Consider the following 19,474-nt stretch of genomic DNA (forward strand, 5'->3'; position numbering starts at 1 on the left):
CTTTTGTTTTAAACTGACCTGCCACTCCTGGTGGTGAATGCCCTGTCATTCTTGTGACTTCAGCATGGTGGAAGGTGGCTCCTCCACTGTGCCACTGCATTCTGACAAACTGTGTTTCAAGTTCTGTTCTTGCAGTGTCACGTTTATAGTTTTGGCAATTTTATTTGGTAAGAAAACCTTATTATTATTCTAGTATATCTCCAGTGGCTTCTAAATCCTACGATGATTTCATACAGCTCTTCTGTATTCAGCATTGATACGTAATATCTCTAATTTCTCCAAATTTGGTTTCATTTTGCATCCTTTTGTCCACATTCTGTGTATATTCAGATCTATTTTGAGTTTTCTGCAAGCACCTGAGTAGCTTATCAGGAAATCGAAGTGTTTTCAGTGAACAGTCACCAGTTCTCCCCTGCTTTATCCAGATCACCAGTAAACGTTCTCCTTAGCACCTCACTTCAGACCTATCCCAGCAGCATGCAACGTGAGCCTCTTGGCCCACTTTTACCAATCATTTGTAATCGTTAAGCAGCAGCACTTTTGTCTGTGATGCATGAAGTACTGATAATGCAGTTTTGGCACCGTGAGGACCCAGGGAAGGTACAGGAGAATGGAAGGTAAGGAGGCAAACAGTTGCAGGATCTGGACAGTGTGTCCTCCAGATGGGGTGTTCACCAAATAAAACAAGGCATGAGACACGTATTCATCACAGATGATTCTTGCAGGCTAGGAGGATTTCTGGGCACTGCAACGCAGTGCTGACTGCCATACAGAAACCCACCCAGAGAGCACCACAAATACAGCAGAGGTTTCCAGCCTGCAGATTCCTGTGAATCCACAAGCTGTTTCTAAGAGACACACAAGGTACTGAGAAGCACCTACTGCCATTAGGTGTAAAGTCACCAAAAGTCTTGAGATGAAAAGGCTTTCCTACCTGTACCGTGTTATCACATCCAGGAAGATGTTTTAGCAATATCAGTTCCATCAGTAGGCAACTAAAAATCTGCTGGATTCAGAGAGGAAGTCCAGCTAGGAACTTCATTAGTGTCTGTACTGAAAAAATGGATAGGAATAAGGTAAGAGCATGATTAAGATGTTACCCTTATGTCATAAAGGACATAGTGGAGTCATAAAAGCCTTGCAGTGTTTTGATTCGTTACTTGAGATAATGAAAGCGTTTTATCATTGAGCATCCTTTATAAGACAAGATGCAATTTATTGACAGTATGACCAGATCAGCAGTGTAAGCAAGCTGTAAGAACAGTTCATCTTTCTTAGCTTTGTCAATAGTGCTGTCGAGACAGGATAAAGGTTTATCATCTTGAACACTACAACTCAGGATAGTTAGAAGCCCTTAAATTTAGTGAATTAAGGAAGGGTTTTTTTCCATGTATGTGTGAGTATTTATCTACAAAGTGGCAATATAACTATATATAGGCACAGATATGTATTAAAAGGCCCCAAAAGGACCCACAGACTTATTGAGTTATGCAAGTTACAATTAAAATAAAATATATGGCATATATTTATTATTAATATACAAACCAAAGCAAACTGTGGTTGTAGTACATCATTAACAGGAAATGTACAGGCTATTAGTTACTGAAACATATGCCTGAGCTACTGCCTTGGAATTTTTAATGTATCCAGCTGAGTTTCTGGCTTAAATAGTTCAGTGTTTCCCCTTCCACACAGAAGGCATCTCCTTTTAAGCTATTTAATTTGTATCAGGAATGACTCCGCTTATCCTTTGACAACCTGAGTATCACAGCAACGTGATTAGTAGGCAAACATTTGGGACAGAATTAAAAACAGGGCACTGGCAGCTGGACAGTTAGCTGATGAAAAACTCTCCTTGAGTCTGCCAGAGCACATGTGCACACACACAAGAATATTTTAGGGGCCAGCTTGAGCTGTAGGCATTGTGATGACTATTTTAAAGAGACAGATTCCCATACTGGCCACTTGTGCTAATACAGACTGGTTTTTCTGCTGAGCAATGCTTTTGCCTAGCTAAAAACTGTGCCCTAACTTATGGAAAACATGAATGGGAGAGACTGTGGAGAAAGTAGTAGATTATTATGGTGACCTGCTCCAACTGCGTGAAACTCTTCACACAAAGAAGGCAGAGGGAGCTGAGGATTTCACGGAGCTCTCAGGGTCTCAGCCCAAGTTGCCACACTACAAGTTACTAGGATACTGGCTGCCTGCAGGCAGCAATGTTTGCCGAGCCCCTGCACGGGGCCAGCAAAGCAAGTGGAAGCAGGGAGCTGGCAGCCTGGCTGGAGCTGGGCCCCACACCTCACCCTGCTGCCTCCTGGCACTGCTGTGCCTGCCTCCTGCTCTCAGTAAGACACTGCAAAAGCTTTGATACACAAACCCTGGCAAACCCTTGAGCTCATACACAGGAGAAACAAGAATGAGAAAGAGTGCGAGTGGGGACGAGCACTGCTTTAAAATATAATCGTACCAGCCATTCAATTCATCTCACTGTTACCCCAGTTTAAATAACCTCTAGGAGGAGTGAAACAGGGAAGCCGGGCCTTCCAGCATCCCCACAGCCAGACAACTTCAATGTACCGGTTTTGCTGCGCAGCATAGTTGCACAGAATTTACAAATGCAATTTCCGCACAGTCCGAACAAAGCATTCAGCACAGAGCAGCCGTGCAGGCCCACATGGGGCTGCATCTGCAGCAGCACAAGGCATTCCCAGAGCAGGCTCAGGAAACCCAACACAGGCAGGGGCAGAGTGCTCCCTCACCAAAAGTATTTTCCTCCCTCATTCAGAGTGGTTTCTGGCTCATCCAGCCTTCAGTACATCTTTTGTTTCTCTTTAAAATGCGTGTGTGGTCGTTATCCATATAAATGTCACCATCATGATCTCTTTTCGCTGTTATCCTTCCAAAGAAAACAACTGCAATCTTTTTCATCTCCTTTCAGATAGAAGTATTTCCTGGCTTCTGCTAGCATTTCTGGCACGATGAGGACGATGTGCCCGTGTGCCTTTTGAATGGGATGGTGACCGTTCTGTCACTTGTGGTCGTGCTTTGCCAGCACTCCCTGGAAGCATCGGATGAGACTGCAGCAAAGCTTTTCTGCAGCTCGCAGCAGATACCTGCAGCCCCATCCACATGCAGTGCTCACCACTGACACACGTTTGAGAGAATCTGTGGAAGATCCGGCATGTCGCTGGGCAGCACCACAGATAGTTTTGCTTAACTGTTTCTCCACTGAGACATTTGAGGAAAAACTACAGCCACGTGGGAGCTGACCTTTGTGTTTAGCTGCAGACAAACTCAGTATTTTCCCTGGGCATCTGACCCTCAGTAGAGCTGGCTCCAGCCTGGGACCTGATGGTGGCACGGCTGGCCCCACACTGCATTGCCCCACTGCAGCCCTGCTCCCCATTCCTGCTGTGTCTGTAGCCTCAGCTCTTCTTAGCTTTTGTTGCAGAGTTCTTTTTTAATATGTGCCTGAAACAAAAATGAGCAAATGAAAAAAACCCCACAGACTAACAATATTTTTTAATTTGCACGTTGGCTTTATAATCCTGCTTCAGTTATCTGTATGCAGGCCTTTGTTTATGGGGAGTTATATTTCTCACACAAGGTTTATTTTCCAGTTCTTAGACATTTGGCTTGAAAATGTCCTTGTCTTCATCCATTTAACAGTGCTTGCTTATTTCTTCAGCTTTATTTGGGGAAATTTGAACTCTCTGCAGTCTGTATTACACGCCTTATTTTTCTGTTTTGGGGTGGTGGAGTTATTTCATCATAGGATTGGCTTTGACCAGTTGATTTATTTAAAACCCTCTTAATAAATGTCTCTGTGACACTATGTCACTGTGACAGCTTCTGGCAGTGTTCCTCTGCCTACATGTTAAACTTGAATATGCTGTTGTCACCCTTAATTCACAGTTCATCTGTATTTACTTCCTGAACGCTGTCACGCAGTGCGTAGCCTCGTGTCCACCACAGCCTCACTCCACAAGCTTTAGCCACAAGTGCCCCAAGAAGCAGCTGAGTTAACTGGGGAGAGCCTGCTGGTCCAAACCATGGTGTGTGATATTTGAACAGCCTGTGCACTGCTAGGGGAAGTCACCGGTGTTAGACTGGACTCGCTTTTGTAGTTGATTCTTTGTACCCTTGCACTGGTGTGTGCTTAGTATTTTTTTCCAGCTAGGGGGCATATATCATGACCTGCTCTGACATATGCTGAAAGCCTGCTCCAGTCAGACCTCACATTTGAAAGTGTAACCCCAGGCTATTTAGCAAAAAGCCATTTGTCACAGCAACAGTGGGAGGCGAAAAGATCCATTTTTTAACAAGTTACTCATTTACAGGGTTAATTTAATGCAGTTATTAAAAAGGCTTATGCCTGAATGAACAGGTTTGTGGTCATGTCTTCTGCAGCACAACATCTTTCTGTCTGTGAATGGCCAGAAGAGTTCTCTGGCAAAGGCTTCATCCCATCCAGGCCAGCTGCCATACCTGCCTTGGTGGGCTGGGGGCACTCCATGGGCAGGGGAATCACTGAATCTTCTCTACCAACTGTGAAGGGCTGCCCAGGGACTTCGTGGCAGCAGCCCCGTGAGGCTCTTCTTCGGCTGCTCCAGGTTGAGGAATGCAGGGTCAGGGTCTGTCCCCGGAGCGGGGCTGTCCCAGTGCTCCTGTGCTGGCCTGACTCCCAGCTGTCAGTGGGGAATTTTCCATCTCTCAGGCTCAGACTTCCACCGAGAGGTGCTGTCACAAGCAAACCCTTATGCAGGCCTTTTCTTTGTAAGGACAGTGCCAGCTGTGGCAGTTAAATCTGTATTTCTTGCAGTCAAAAAAGTACTCTATGAGGAATAATTGAAAACTAATGCTTTTCTTTGTCTTGGCTGAAACCTGAGTGAAAAGCTTTACCCACTACAACTACTGAGACACTTGAACAATTTACACGCTTTTACTTATTCTGACTTCTCCATTTCTGTTTCTGGACACGTTTCCCAGCTTACAGTATTTCAAATTAAAGCTGACCCGTGTCTAAGTTGCTTTCTGAGGAGTGATGTCATTTTGATTCTGTCATTACGATTAGTACAGGAAGTCAATGTAAAGAAACATAAATCATTTTCTAACCGCTTTCCCTGCTAATGAAGACATGAAAGCAGCAATGCATTATGTTTCTTTTACAGCATAATTTATATCTGCACAGTAAATGTTTCTATAGTCTTGCCATCACGTATGTAGGGCCTTTCAAGTGTTTCATTTTCCCATATTTGATATGTGAAGTTTTTCTGAATTTTCTTTTTCTAGGCTGGCTCCCAGCATAATCTCTCCACTTGTCAGCCCGCTGAAAGCATTAGTTCCACCTTCCCTACTGCAGAAACACAGCTCTCCATCATCGCACAGCCAGTCCCCAAATGGGCAGCAGTTTTCTGGAATACCAAATAAACCATACACTCAATTTCAAAACCAATCTGTACAGCACGGATCTCAAGGTAACTTCCTTTATTTCTTTCTTTCTTTCTTCTTTTTCAGCTTTCCCGATTCCTAGTAGAGAAAAAATAACTGACTTCAGTTTTTACATTTTCCGACAGCGTTGTAGTGTTAAGAGCATTTCAGTGGGAACTCCTACTTTTAACATGATTTTACTGAGACAGAGTCAAAATTTCAGAGCACTTCATACTGTGATATCTTAATATAATAGGGCAGGCTATCTCAACGGCACATCTGTTGCGTTGATTCAGCTTCTTTTTAGGACATGATTCCAAAAAGATGTTCATGAGAATGAATTATGCCCACAAATAACTCTGATTTGAAGATCAAGTGAAATAGCCATGACTCAGTCCTAGATCATCAGGAAAGGGTTGCTCACACAGGGCAGTAGATGCCTACCAGCTATGCACCTCTCCTGACTGAATATCCAGGCTTCATCCAGCTCAGAGAGAGGGAGTGTCCCACACCAAAAGTTGTTTTTAACTTGCTTGCTAAAATAGATGAAGAGATGCCAACTTTGGCAACGTTCTGTTTTATCCATTAATGAGGGCATACTAGATATAATCTTAGATAAAGAAAGATTGTTTTCCTATTTAATATTTGGCAGTTTTGTTTATATGTTATTATGTATAATAATCTGCACAGACACTCTGCAGACCTATAGAGTGTCAGTGTAATTTGAGGGGAGCAATGGCAGCAGCAAAGCAGCTATCCCATGGCTTAATTTAAAACGTTTTTTTTAATCTGAATTACCCAGCCTTCTTAATGGGGAGCCTAATTTTCCTATTCCCAACGTCTGCTGTGAGAACTAAATAACGTTTCTACGATTTTTGAGCTATAAGTTAGCAAGTGATATGATTTTCACAGATTCTTCCAGTAGCAGAAGCTAATCCAGACGGTATGCTGCTAAAGTGTGGTAAATATTCACAGTAAAGTAGTGTGCAGGACGTGTCTGGTTGCAAGTATAACTAGGAGTATCAGTTTGTACAGGCAGATAACCAGCTCTTTGAAACTCATTGTACTGTCATTTTGGATGGTAGAGTATTACATATGATTATTTTACCTGTGGGTAGCACAGGAGATTGCTTTCTCTGAATAAATGCTAAGGCAGTGCAGGATTTTAACACAAACCCAATAAACACGTCATATCTGTAATGAGGTTCCATATCCCAACACTTCCCTCTGTCCTCCGGTCCCTGAGGACCCTTTTTGCTCTTCGGTTGGACAGCCTTAGTCTGAAGAGTTAAAGCAGATTATATTAAATGATTTGTGCTGAAGGAAAAAGTAACTCAACCTGATGCTCAACAGATTACTCAATTTTAAAAGACTAACTCTGTGAGGGAAAAGTGGCAGATTTATGATAGCATATAATGATATATGATTATGTTGCTATAATGAGCTAAATGACTACAGACCACAAGAGAAAAGTTTAGCAGCTCATTACTGTGGCAGAAACAAATGCATAGACGAACAAGTTTTGAACCACTTAAATAAATGGACTTTATTCCTTAAGAGAACCACATTTCCTTTTGAATGAATTGTTGCTTTCTAAGCGTTATGTTGTGAGCTTTTCAAAAGGCAGTAATTTTCCACTTTGGCCAAATGTTGAAATCTTATGAATTCATTATGGAGTTGGTCATTGAAAAATCACGTTTGATTAGCAGCTTTGAAATCAATTGATCTCTCACCTGTATTTAGCTCTACTTGCTCTAAGTCTTTTTTGCATCTCAGCTCATTAATAGCACATTTTTCCAATGGAATCTCTAGAGATTTGTGAGCTTTGAATTTCTGCTGAGAAAGGAGTGCTATGTAAGCTTAGCTGCAGAAGCAGGCACCCGTACAGAAGCGTACAGAGGTGGTGGATCTGCAGTTTTCACAAGACAGCATCATCAAGCTGGCAGCAGAAATACTGATAATGAAAGAATAATAAGCTGCAATGTTTATGTGTTTAAACCTGGCTGTCGTAAGATCACGTGGAAATCAGTATATGCTGAAAGAATTTGGCAGGCAATAGAATCCTGTAGTTTCTTCCACCTGACATGATTTTTCCTCAGAAATTATATACAGTCTGAAGAACTTGTGTACATCCATGGGAATGACATAAGATAGACTTACTCCAATCATTTGTCCGTTACATCACTCCTTTTAAAGCTGCTTAAAGTTCTCCTGGTTGTGCCTTACAGAGCAGCTGGTGCACTGTGAAGTGGCAAACTGCAGCTTTGCTGCCACAAGTTATTTCAGAGCAAAGTTTTAGCTAAATGTTATGCTTGGAATTCAGTTTATTCCTCTATTAACTGTTGTATTTCTACACGTAGTGTACATGAAACGTTTAATAGTGTTCATTTAAAGTGACAGGACATGTAGTAAATTCTTCACTTGAAAATTAACCTCAGAAAATGTGGTTTGAATCAAACAAACTGAAGGGAAACCTGAAATCCACGTGGAAAAATAAAGTAGCAGAGCACTTGCCAAATTGGTGCTCTGCTCCTGCTCTCCCAGAAGGAGCAGTGACGTTTACACCAGAAAAGACAATGCTTACTTCATATTTTAACCACTGAGGAGAGTTTGTAAGAACTCCTCCTCAGTGGAGCTCCATGTTTAATTTTCACTAGCCAACTACTTGTGGTTGCTAATTGAACCATTAGTTATGGGATTTTAGTCGTATCTAGCTCCTTACGCTTTCTGTGATAGGTGCATGGGAGGGAAGCCAGGTAGAAGTGAAGCATTCCAGAAAACATAAAGGAACCGTAACAAAATGGGGTTTGGAAAACAAGGCTTTCAAGAAGCGAGTGAGGGAACTGGGGTTGTTCAGCGTGGAGAAAGGGAGGCTGAAGGGTGACCTCGTTTTCTCTGCAAGGTTGTAGTGAGAGCCAGAGAATCAGAGAATGGTTTGCTTCAGGAGAGGTGTCAGTCTCTTTTCTCAGGTGACACAGCAGGTCATTAAGTACTGGCATGGGCTGCCCGGGGAGGCAGTGGAGTCACCATCACTGGAGGTATTTGAGACGCATGAATGTGGCACTAAGGGCATGCTTTAGTGATGGGACTCAGCAGGTCAGGTTGATGGTTGGACTTGGTGCCCTTTGAGATCCTTTCCAGCCCAAAGATTCTGTGATTGTACAGTGAAATAGAGCAAACCAAAAGCACCTTTCTTTAATACCGAACATTTAAAAAATATATAGATGCATTAAAGTTCTGCCTTGTACTGCATATCCAAAGTAAACAATCTGCAAGCATCAACTTCATTTCCCGTGGTTGCGTAAAATTAACGAAAACTTATCTGGCAAGAGCACCAGTTATTACAAAAGCCCTTGTGGCTGCTTTAGCTCACATGGCCTTTTGATCCCATCTTATTACTTTATTGTTTGGGAATACAGCATTTAAACAAGCTGCGAATTTTCCCTTAGTGTCAAAGTGACATGAGGCTCAAACGCTCTGAAGCAGAGTGCCTGGCCTCTTCAATGGTACAAGGCTACTCAAGGTCATCAGCATCTGTATGGGAACTGTTGAATCACGACCTGAACCACTGATTGGTCACCTGAGGTGAGCACCGAGTCAGCCATGGGGGCACAGGTGAAGGTGATGTACCTGTGTGAGTGGAAGGGGTGGAGCCTGAATCCACCTCTCCCAAACCCCATTTAAGGGCTGACCACCACCAGGGAAGGATCTCTTCTTGGAGATCCCTCCCATGTGGAGTCCCCTGCGAGCCTTGTCATCCTAAAGGTGAGCCATCTTCTCTTTTGTATTATTTGTATGCTGTTTATATAGAACTACTTAAAATATACCATCCCCTATACTATCTCTTTGTGGAGTACCATCCTTGGGAGTTATTTACCCCACAGCATCCTCCTACAGAAGGAAGCTCCGAGACTGTTCCGCTGAAGCAGCAGGTGGAAAGAGTAGTAAAAGTCATAAAGTAAATCTGACATAGCAACTCACCAATCCTGCAGTACTGCAGCCTGGAGGTATGCATAGGTTCAGTCAGTCCAAGACTGATTTCCACCTCCCAGGACAGATACCCAACTAGCTACATTTTCAAATACAGCTATGGCAGCTCTTTTCCAGACTTCTGATTCTGAGGCAGCTGTCTGCCACAGACAACTGAGCAGCTAGAGGGTAGCTTAAAACACTGCAAAAGAAGCCTTTATCCATAGGTCATGAGCCAATCCAGGATCCAACTAGTTTGAGTCAGTTCTGTCATGCTTGGCTGCTCTTGGATTTTATAAGCCACTGTGCCAGCCGTGTAGATCATAAAGATTTTAATTGATGTAACAAAGGCGAGCTTGGGAGCACAACTAAAGTGCAGCAATTACAGAGAGAGAACTTACACATGGTGCCCTCCCCAGAAGCGATGTGTATAGCAGACATTCTGGAAAACGTTCAGTTTTTTTCTCTAGCAATGCATGTAAGTGCTCTCTGCAACCAGTTACAGCTCATCTGAAGCCAGGAGTCTCTCTCTAGTGGAGAGTGGAGCTGTGCTGGCTTCTCTCAGCTGAAGATCTGTTTGTGTCCTTGTTTGATATTCTTTAGGAAATGTTTCAGTCTTACTGAGTAGGATTGGGAAAGAACGACAACAACCCTCGCTTTTTTCCTGGCAATTTGAGAGAAGTCCTGATGGCATGTTCTAAATGTTAAGCCTTACTTGGTTGGTTTTGGTCATCTGCAAGTGAAGAACATCATTTCAGAAGGGCCTGTCAGAGGAGATAGAAAAATGCATAGTTATCTGAATGTGCAACTGATGTGCACTGCTTCTGGAATCAGGAAGAGGCTACTGGGGGACAAGAATTAAATCAGGCCATCATGTTTGGCATAAAATCTTGTGGCACGTTTTCAGGTTTTCTTATGAGGGCAAATAACATCTTTTTTTAAGATGCTGGCACAAAGTCGTAGGGTGTAAAATTGCTTCCTCAGCAGTTAATTTGTACTGATAAATAACTTCTGTGATGTGCGGAATTCATTCGCCACTTCCTTTAGTGAGAACCAAAGTACATCCACTGGCAAAATGTTTTAAACAAGCAGGAGATGAGATGCAGGGGGCAAAAGTCACGTGCCCCAAAGCAGGATAACCAAGGCAGCCAGCGAGTGTACAGATTTATCTTGGCACTCCTCAGAAGCAAGCAACCTCTGGCCCACAGGTGTCCAACCTTTTGGTTTCCCTGGGCCACGCTGAGTGAAGAGGAATTGTCTTAGGCTGCATAGGTATACATCTATGTCCATGGAAACGACAGCAGACACAAAGAGCACAGTATGAGCCATGATGACACAGGGCAGGGGGTGGGCCACAGTGTGAGCTGGGCCCACGTGGCCCACGGGTTGTGGGTGGGACATGACTGCTCTAGCTGAACCCAGAGTCTCCACCTGATGTCCATGTGGAGTCAGACCTGCACCTCCAGTGCCGTTGTGCTTGCAGATTGTGGCCCCCTGTGCTCACAGGAGAGTTTTCATTTGAAATAGAGCAGTCAGAGAACAGAGAGGTTTGAGGGACTCTTAAAAGTACTTGGAGTAAATAGTGCTTTCTCCAGGAGGACACAGCATGCTGGATGGGAAAAGACTTTACTCTGCTGCAAACAGAGCATTTAAATATTACATTACTGTATTCAAATAATTCATTATAAAAACATTCCCTAAGGAGCTGAGTATACTGGACCTGATCCAGCGAAGTATTCGCTACTTAGCTTTGAACACAAGTGGGTTGTGGACTTCATTCATCCAGTCTCTTCTATTGCCTGAAATGGAGCACGTCCTTGACATTTTGCTTAGATGGGGATCACAGTCCACAGCACCTTGAGGGACCAACTCAACACAGCCTTTATATTATTATGCCTTATAGAATAGCATGATCATTTTTCCATAGTTAAAACTTAGGAACTGAAAAAAACCCACAATCGTAATGAAATACTGTGACAGAAACAGAGCTAAAACCATTGCAGTAGTGTTAAGATGTGTATGCAATATCTGTTTTCAGGTTACCAGGGCAGCTTTCACTCAATACAAAACTGTTTCCACTATGGAGACTGCTACAGAACAATGGACCAGTCTGTCACCAGTGATGTGCTAACAGGAGAATCCCATTGCTTTAATCCTCTGAGACAGAATGGCTATCACCTACTTAATGCACCTTCAGCTTCAACAGGTACTTTATTCTGCCTGTAAAAAATTATCTGTATGTTATTTTTAGCAGGTCGGGAAAAGAACATATTTCGAAGTCAGAATTATTACAAAAATGTGTTTGCACTTGAAACTCAGTCACTGAAATTCATCTGGGTCTATAAAAATCCCACAAGGAAAGCAATTTTTTCTTCAGTTCTATATTTGTCTAACAGACAGGTTCTCCTTTCGTTACGCTGGATGTCAGAGAACAAAAACCTTCAGGAGACCTGACACATTTGTGCTGTGGGTTATTCACTGTACATGTCTTCACACGGGCTCAGGCAAAGTTTTATGATCAGATTGTAGTTGAGAATGTAGTTAGGAAGATTCCAGAGAAAACAGCAGCAGCAGGAACTTCCAGTCCACCTAAGAATAAATGGATGGCTTTGCTTTATAACGTTGATACTCACAAAATGGAAAGATGCTGCTTTGAGAAATTCCACTGGAAGTATTTGTTAGTTCCTTTTTGTTTGTGTATTGCCCATCCATTGCAGCTGCATTTCCCTGTTTAGCTAGAGATATGCATAGAGTAAAATTTTCAGTGAGTTAATATCCAGAAGGCTGACAGTTCAATCAGTACTTATTTTTATAAAGCATTTCTCTACTTTTAAAACTATAATGAAGAATTAGTGGGATTACTGAAATAAAACAGAGTATGAGTATTGCCTATGAAATACCATCATGTACTCCACTCTTTACTTACACATCTCCCAACAAATTTTTCTTCGTCTGCACTCAGGAGAGCATCTCAGCTAGGGACAATACTGAAAACATATGTTTAAATGGTTTTTGAAATGGGGCCTGAGTCAGACCACAAAATTAGAGCTGACTTTCCTGTTTGTTTTGTATTAAAAGGAGTCTCTGTTCAAGGGAGTGCATGCATTTGTCTCGTGTTCCTTACTAGAAAGTGTATGCATCAGTGATTAACACAAGGGAAAAGTTTAAGATGAAGTTTCAACTTCAACTTTGAATTCTTTTGTGTTATTCATAAGTATGATGTTAGTAAAACATAGTTTCTTCATGTTAACATCAAATTTCAAGTTCATATTGACAGACTGCAATATTTAAAGTACACATTAAATAAACTTTCCAAAAGAAATCATAGGAGCAAAGAATAATGCTGTGGCAAGACACCAACTTCAACTACAGTTGATTTTTATGTCTGGGGCTAAACTATTATGAAACATTTCTATGTAACATTTTTGTTTTTATAGTGGTTACTGAGGTATGCAAATACTTAGAGACTGAAACATAATTGTGGATGAAATATACTTACATATATAGTATATACTTACATATATATTCTGTAAATATATATAAATCTTAGCTCATCTTTTAGTGTGTAGAATAGAACCATTCAGGTTTGCAAGATTCATCAAAGCTAGGTATTAATTTTTTTCAGGCTTTTATAGCACCATTAATATTAAATGAGTTCTCATCTCACAGGAATGCCAAACGTGACTGGCAAACAGCTGTTCCATGAATTACATTAACAGCCACTACGTTTTTATTTTCTGTTCAAGTCTTTGGATAGCTTATTCTATCTGGAATCTAATAAGGATCCCTCAGGTGTATGCTTATCTTGAGTTCTGTCCATCTGTGGTTGTGTGTCCACCTTGTATACAGAGTCATCAAATATAAATTAGTATATCATAAACACACACAAATCTTATCAAAATACTGATCACTCCCCTCGGCGTGATACACAGCATAGTGCAGACAAACAGGCCAGATTCATCTTTCAGGGACTCAGGCCATATGCTGCATGCCAGAATTCTACAGACATCAGAATTGGACCCATAAACTACCACTAAATTAATGAGTTGTATGAAAATGCAAAGATGTAAATGAGTTGAGAAATTTGCCTCTGATAATGAAACCAGTATGAGATAGTAAAACGCCTCTGATTCTAAGGACTGAGCTGGCATTTCTTTCTGCAGCGAGGATTGGCTGTTCAGGACTCTGTCGTTACCAGGTGCCACACAGCCTGAAGGCCTCACTTCAAGCCTGGTGCAGTTAGATTCAGCCACATCTGGATACATGTGCCTGAAAAGATGAGAAACACAGAACAGAAGAAACATCTTTGTTTTAATAGACAGGAAACCAGAGCACAGAAAAACAAAATTGTTTCTCAGTGTCTCCACAGAGCTCTCTACCAAGCACAGAATGGAGCTGGGCCCCGGTGCCTTAGCCATGAGTGTCAGGCATTTATTTACACATTGATTTGCACTTCACATGAATGAGATTTGTAAGAGATTTTCTTCATCAGGCAGTTAGTTCACGGGCATGTTCTTAGCAGGGGGAAGGACCCTGCTCCATACGTTGCCTCAGCTGACTTAATGCTAATAATGGTTACTTAAATTATGATAGATGGGCTCTTGATGCAAATGTAGGATCTAAATTTCTCGAAGATCTAAAGAGCAGCTGGGAGACAGAATATTTTCCAAAGCAGCATGAAAAGGAAAAACACACATAACAAGAGGACAGCATCACTTTTAGTACACACATAGTAGGATCCTTGCCCGTTCATTGTTTTGCCATCCTATTCTGATAATAACTGTAAAGTCTCAAGAGAGCCGTGTTGATACTTGAGCTGCTCTTGAAAGTGGGAAGCTTTACACAGAAATGAATGGGAGCCTCATATACTATGACACAAATGCCCGTGGAGATTAGTTTGTGTATCTCCTGGGTAAGACTTTGATGGTAAATCCTATTGTCTTTTCATTAATGCTGTACTGTACTCAGACTTTGCTTCCTTCCTTATATGTCCTGGTCCTAAATCATGTCCATACAACTTGTCATGCTTTCAGGCTATGATGCAATCTCTGAAGCACAGTGTGTATCTGAAGACATGGTCTCCAATGGAACTGATGAGAATGGATTTTTCCAGAACGGCGCCTTTGATCACTGCTTGAATCACATTCCTCCCATCTATACAGATACCTAAAAGCAGTGCTGACCTTACTTCCTTTATTATACCTATAACTGTATGTAATAACAAAGGTGTTGTTCAAGTACTCTTATTTAGTCTGTATCCCTATATGTGCTCATTTAAACAAACACCTCACATTTACCAAACCATTTTATACATGAATAGTCTGTATAAGATAATATTGGAACCTGTTCCTTTGCTGTGGCACTTTGAAATTCATGCTTTAAGGGAATGAGGAGCATTTCAAGCCGCTTGTTTTGTAAGTTCTCTCGATAAAGTGTAAATGTAAGTTATATAATAAACTTGTAAAGAGGTGTTTTTTTTTTCTCCTGAAAAGTATGTTTCAATTTGAGAATGTCAGTCCCTTTAATCAGTTTTCACTTAATTTCTTTTTTATAACTAAAAGGAATTTTTTTTAATCACAGACCTCATGTATATAAAATCTTCATTTGCTCAGCTTGTTTTATATTTTCAGTTTTACAAGAAAGCATTAAAAACTGGAAACAAGTGTACTGTCATTTCTTAAAATCATTGTTCTGCCCGATGAACTAAGTACAGCCACACTGTATTAACTCCCAACCTGTGCCAATACAGGTGTGTTTAAAGTGAGCCCCTGGAAATGTCCCTGGGTTGTCTGGGAGAGCCATTCAGGGAGGCTGGCAGTTTGGGTTAAATGAAGATTTGCTGTGTCCACTTAGAATACATAAAATGTTCCCGATGCCCAAGACATTCCCAACCACCATGCAAATCTTCACCAGCATCACCACTAATGGCAACTAAATGGAGCATCACTTGATTTTTGGCAAAAACACCTTCATTTACAGCTCCCCGTTACCTGAGCTACCATGGGGCACTTTTGGAAAGCTCACACTAGGTCCAAACTGCCCAGTGACTAAGGATGTTGCTTTCCTCTTTTGCTCTCCTCTCCATTACCAGAATCTGCTTGGCAGCCCCATGCTCAGGCAGTGCTTTCAATGCTTATCTTGTGCCAGGCATGCTGGTGCCAAGACCCAGCTCTTCGTTTTCAGCCTTGTAAGCCAATTAGCTGCTCCCCTGAGGAACGGCCTAAAATAAGAAGCAGCTGCTAGGAGATTTCTTGTCTCCACAAAGGACTGTCAGGAAAAGTATCAGGCACCTGGCTTCAGCAAAATAGCAAATTATAAAGGAAAAAAATCCTAAATTCAGTGTCATGTTAGAAAGATACCACATTTTGCATAACTGAAATCCACTGAGCAGACCCCAAGCTGAATGGAGTGACTCCTTGGCAGCATTTGCACAAGTGGCATTTCTGGGCCCACAGGGCCATGCTTCCCCTTACAGTCCCAGAGTCATACAACCACGACAGATAATATATTTAAAGCACAATTTGGTGGTAAGGTGTGAACCTGGCAGCCAATGTATTGGGGAAAACACAGTAGCTGAATAAACCTAGAGGTCTCCAGTGGCCCGTCCACTCCGTGTGTTTATGTTGGTTGATGAGAAACTCAATGTGAGCAAGCAGCCTGGGGATCTGCTTCCACATGAGTATGGAACAACCTGGTGCTGCTATGCCTCTCCTCAGCCACAAGAGCCCCTGCAGCCCCGGATGCCATTTTACAACAGCACGTTCAGCACCAAGGCCAATTTGGGCCAACCACCAAGCCTACGTGGATGCATTTCACTTGCTTCCTCAGTGCCTGGTTGCGTGAGTATGCCTCTTGTACCCAATTTAGCTTTCTGTCCTCAAGAAATTTGAGTGAATTTGAGTGAAACTTAAGACATTCAGGAAGTTTTGGTTACTAGAGGTGCATAGGGGAACCTTTTATAAATGGTTCTTCAAGATCTCTAGCTCTGCAGGACTCCGATCCCAGCTAGAAACCCATTAATTGTGGCTGCCTGCCTGCCCCAAGCAGTCCCTGGCAGCACTGAGTCACCATTCCTCTTCTAGAGTTACATTTAAAAGGGCTCCAAATTATGCTTTAAGCTTTTGATCTCTGCCACATTTGGCTCTCTGTCTTTTTCCTTATCTACTCAGATGTATCAGATTCTTTTGTCTCAGATGTAAGTAGCCCAAATTTTTTCCTAAAACCTTAAGCAAAGAGGCAGGTAGCTTAATAAATGCCCACCAGTAAAAGCTCAGGAGCTTTTGAAGAAGAACTCAGAAAAATCATATCCAGGGCCCAGGAAAGCTATACTGACTGAGAGAAAAAAACAAAATAATCCTGGTGTTACAATTAGTTGGAAGTGTTAAAGGCAATAGGGCCTTAAAAACATGATTAATCTTACTTCCTAAAAATTAAATATATACTTCTAAAAATGACATTTTATAGTCTAAAATACAATCCAAACAAATCTAAACATATTTGATCAATTACAAAAATATTTATGTCCCAACAGCCAGGCTGTTCAAAACCACACAGTGATTCACAAAGGTTTGGGAAACTTAAAGCATAGCAGCTGTAGTGATGATTTAATTCCAGAATCTGCGTGAATCAGGTTTTCTGTAAATTAAAAGGTAGGTTCAGAGAAATGCAAAGGCACTCATCTGGGTCTGTATGGTTTGGAAGGTTATCCATAATAGAACCTTTAAAATACAGAAGAGCACAAGTTAATGGTTACTTATCAGATTGTGTACTTCACTATTTCCTTTCATTACCTTAAGTAGGGAAGCATCTCATCCAAGCTTTTCCTAAAGACATAAAGAGACCTTTCAATTGAATTTATTACTTGGCAAGTTCCTGGCTGTGGTGTTGTAAAAGTCCCACCAACTAATACATATAATAACTGGAGTTAGGCTTCATAATAGCAGAAAATTATTACTCTGTGGAATTAAAATGGAACTGCTGGTTCCAGTTGACTGTCAGTTACTTTTTCAATGTAGGCAACAGAATTCAAATAACAAATTACAGTACTAATTTATAAATAGCCACAAATCATTTCCCCAGTGACTAAAAAGCCCGTTTACCCCGTGCATGCACTCCGCATGTGCACATTATGCTTTAGGAACGACTTAATTAAGATGACCTGCAGTGCCCAATCAAGCTGGGAGAAAGAAAATGAATTTCAAGTTGATCCTGAAGCAGCTAAAGTACTTTCTTACACGTTCCACCAGACGGGAAGCAAGCCAACTGTTCTGCAGGACTGCTAATTTGTTAATATAGTCAAGCTTTTCATTGTACAGAAAACCAAAATACTTACTCTTTTCCCTTTTACTGGCTGCAGTACGTCACAAGCTACACAAGTAATATTCCTTCCAGTGCTACAGAGGTGCCTTTGCAAGCATGAGATGTACAGATGTGCGGTGTATCACAACAAAGTGACACTATTAACACCACAACTGTGGTGTGGCAACACAACACAGGAATTTGTGAGACCAAAGCCTCAGGTCTTCGGCATGAAAGCTGAAGCCTGTGACAGATATCAAATACGCTCCTGTGGAAAGGAAAGTGAGTACCCTTTCGAGTCTTATTTTCTAGTTACATCAACAGCAGGGACAGCTGCTGCTTGCGGGAAGGCTTTCTTGCTTCTTAGACTGTCCTTTCAATTGGGTACATTTTCGAACTGGTAAAGGTCCAACAAAACAAATTCCAGAGCACAGTAAGAGCACCAATTTAATATTGCAATAGATGTCAGTTATGCAAGCAGTGCATGGAAAAAAAATCCTTAAAACAACAACTGAGTATGTGAAAATAAACAGCAACTGTAAATTGAATTTAAGTCGCCTGAGAGTAAACTATTTCAATGTTTTTTGTTCTGATCTTATTAAAACCTATATAAGTGTAGTTCAGCCCTCCAATAATGTATTTACATTAAATTATTAAATGGACTCGACAGAAGATGTGAAAAATAGGCAGTCTGTGACACAGTTAAAAGCCATTGGAGTGTTCCCTCCTGAGAGGAGCCCTTCTGTGATGGGCAGTGACACTGAAATCTCCTCTCTGCTTAAATTTCAAACTGCAAACTCTCTTAAGTCATTTGGAAATCACTAGAATAAGAGCTGCAGACTGCTACCTTGTCAAAGCCTCACAAATAGTTTGCAGATATTGGCTTGGTGAGCTGTCAGCTGCTTGCAGCTGCAGAACAGGTCAAACCATGGCACACAGTTTTCTTCTAAGTGTCTAAACCATAGGAATCCCAAACGGAGTTTTCTAGCTGATTTCCACTCAGATGAAAAGATGTTTGCCCATGTTTGTCCATTCCTTTGGCAATGTGATTTTTGTCGTGGTGCTTAAGCCAGAAAAAAGTCAAATAACTCTTCTGCACTAACACAGATTTTCTGGCTGGAGCCAGTACCTCTCACTCAAACTCAAATGAATCAAATTTAAAAATGTATTTCTGGCTCTGAATTATATAGAAGTTTTTTTCAATTAATCAAGGACACCAATAAAAGCATGATGTTAATTTTTAAACTTCTACTGCTGGATTTCCAAGTGTTTTTCCCTTCCCCCTGGGAGAGGCTGTATGTGTCCCACCACACTGTGCCTGCGTGGAGAGCAGTGGACCAAGACTTGCCACTGGGCACAGGGATGATACAGAGACATGAGAGGACATGAGGAGACCCTGGCCAGCAAATAGGCTAGGAAAGGAGATGAAGCTGCATTCCTGGAGGATCAATCCCACCTTTCAGCCTTTCCTCAGTTCAGAAGGGCACCATAACACCCATCTCCTGGCAGTATCAGCAACCAGAGGAGCCCCAAAGCAGCTCTTCTCCTCCCAGCACTGATTTCAGTATGTGGTCCAGAGATGGGATTCGGGATTTTCCTCTTAAATAAGGGATGACTTTACCCTGCTCCAGACATCCAGAAGTTGCACTATGGCTTCCTCTCAGGCACCATGAAGGGAAATGTCCCTCTAAAAGGGGAGTCAGTCCATCCCAGGACAGTGCTGAGGAGCCTCTGATGGACATTAAAATCCAGACAACATCAATCCTTTGCAGTG

At 41.8% G+C, this 19,474-nt stretch overlaps 1 protein-coding gene across 1 annotated transcript in view; it reads left to right on the forward strand.

Annotated features, from left to right (window-relative positions):
* Positions 1–14,978, forward strand: part of GLIS1 (GLIS family zinc finger 1) — a 173,416-nt gene extending 158,438 nt beyond the window's left edge. The window contains exons 8-10 of the mRNA XM_065738628.1: positions 5,296–5,480; positions 11,441–11,608; positions 14,436–14,978. Coding sequence (XP_065594700.1) covers positions 5,296–5,480; positions 11,441–11,608; positions 14,436–14,572 — 490 coding nt within the window. The 3' untranslated portion in view covers positions 14,573–14,978. The remainder of the gene's footprint in view (positions 1–5,295; positions 5,481–11,440; positions 11,609–14,435) is intronic.
* Positions 14,979–19,474: the final 4,496 nt, after the last annotated feature.

The sequence above is a fragment of the Cyrtonyx montezumae genome, unplaced genomic scaffold (assembly GCF_038088225.1).
Source record: "Cyrtonyx montezumae isolate F1298 unplaced genomic scaffold, pur_monq_1.0 scaffold_1, whole genome shotgun sequence".
NCBI classification, from domain to species: Eukaryota; Metazoa; Chordata; class Aves; order Galliformes; family Odontophoridae; genus Cyrtonyx; species Cyrtonyx montezumae.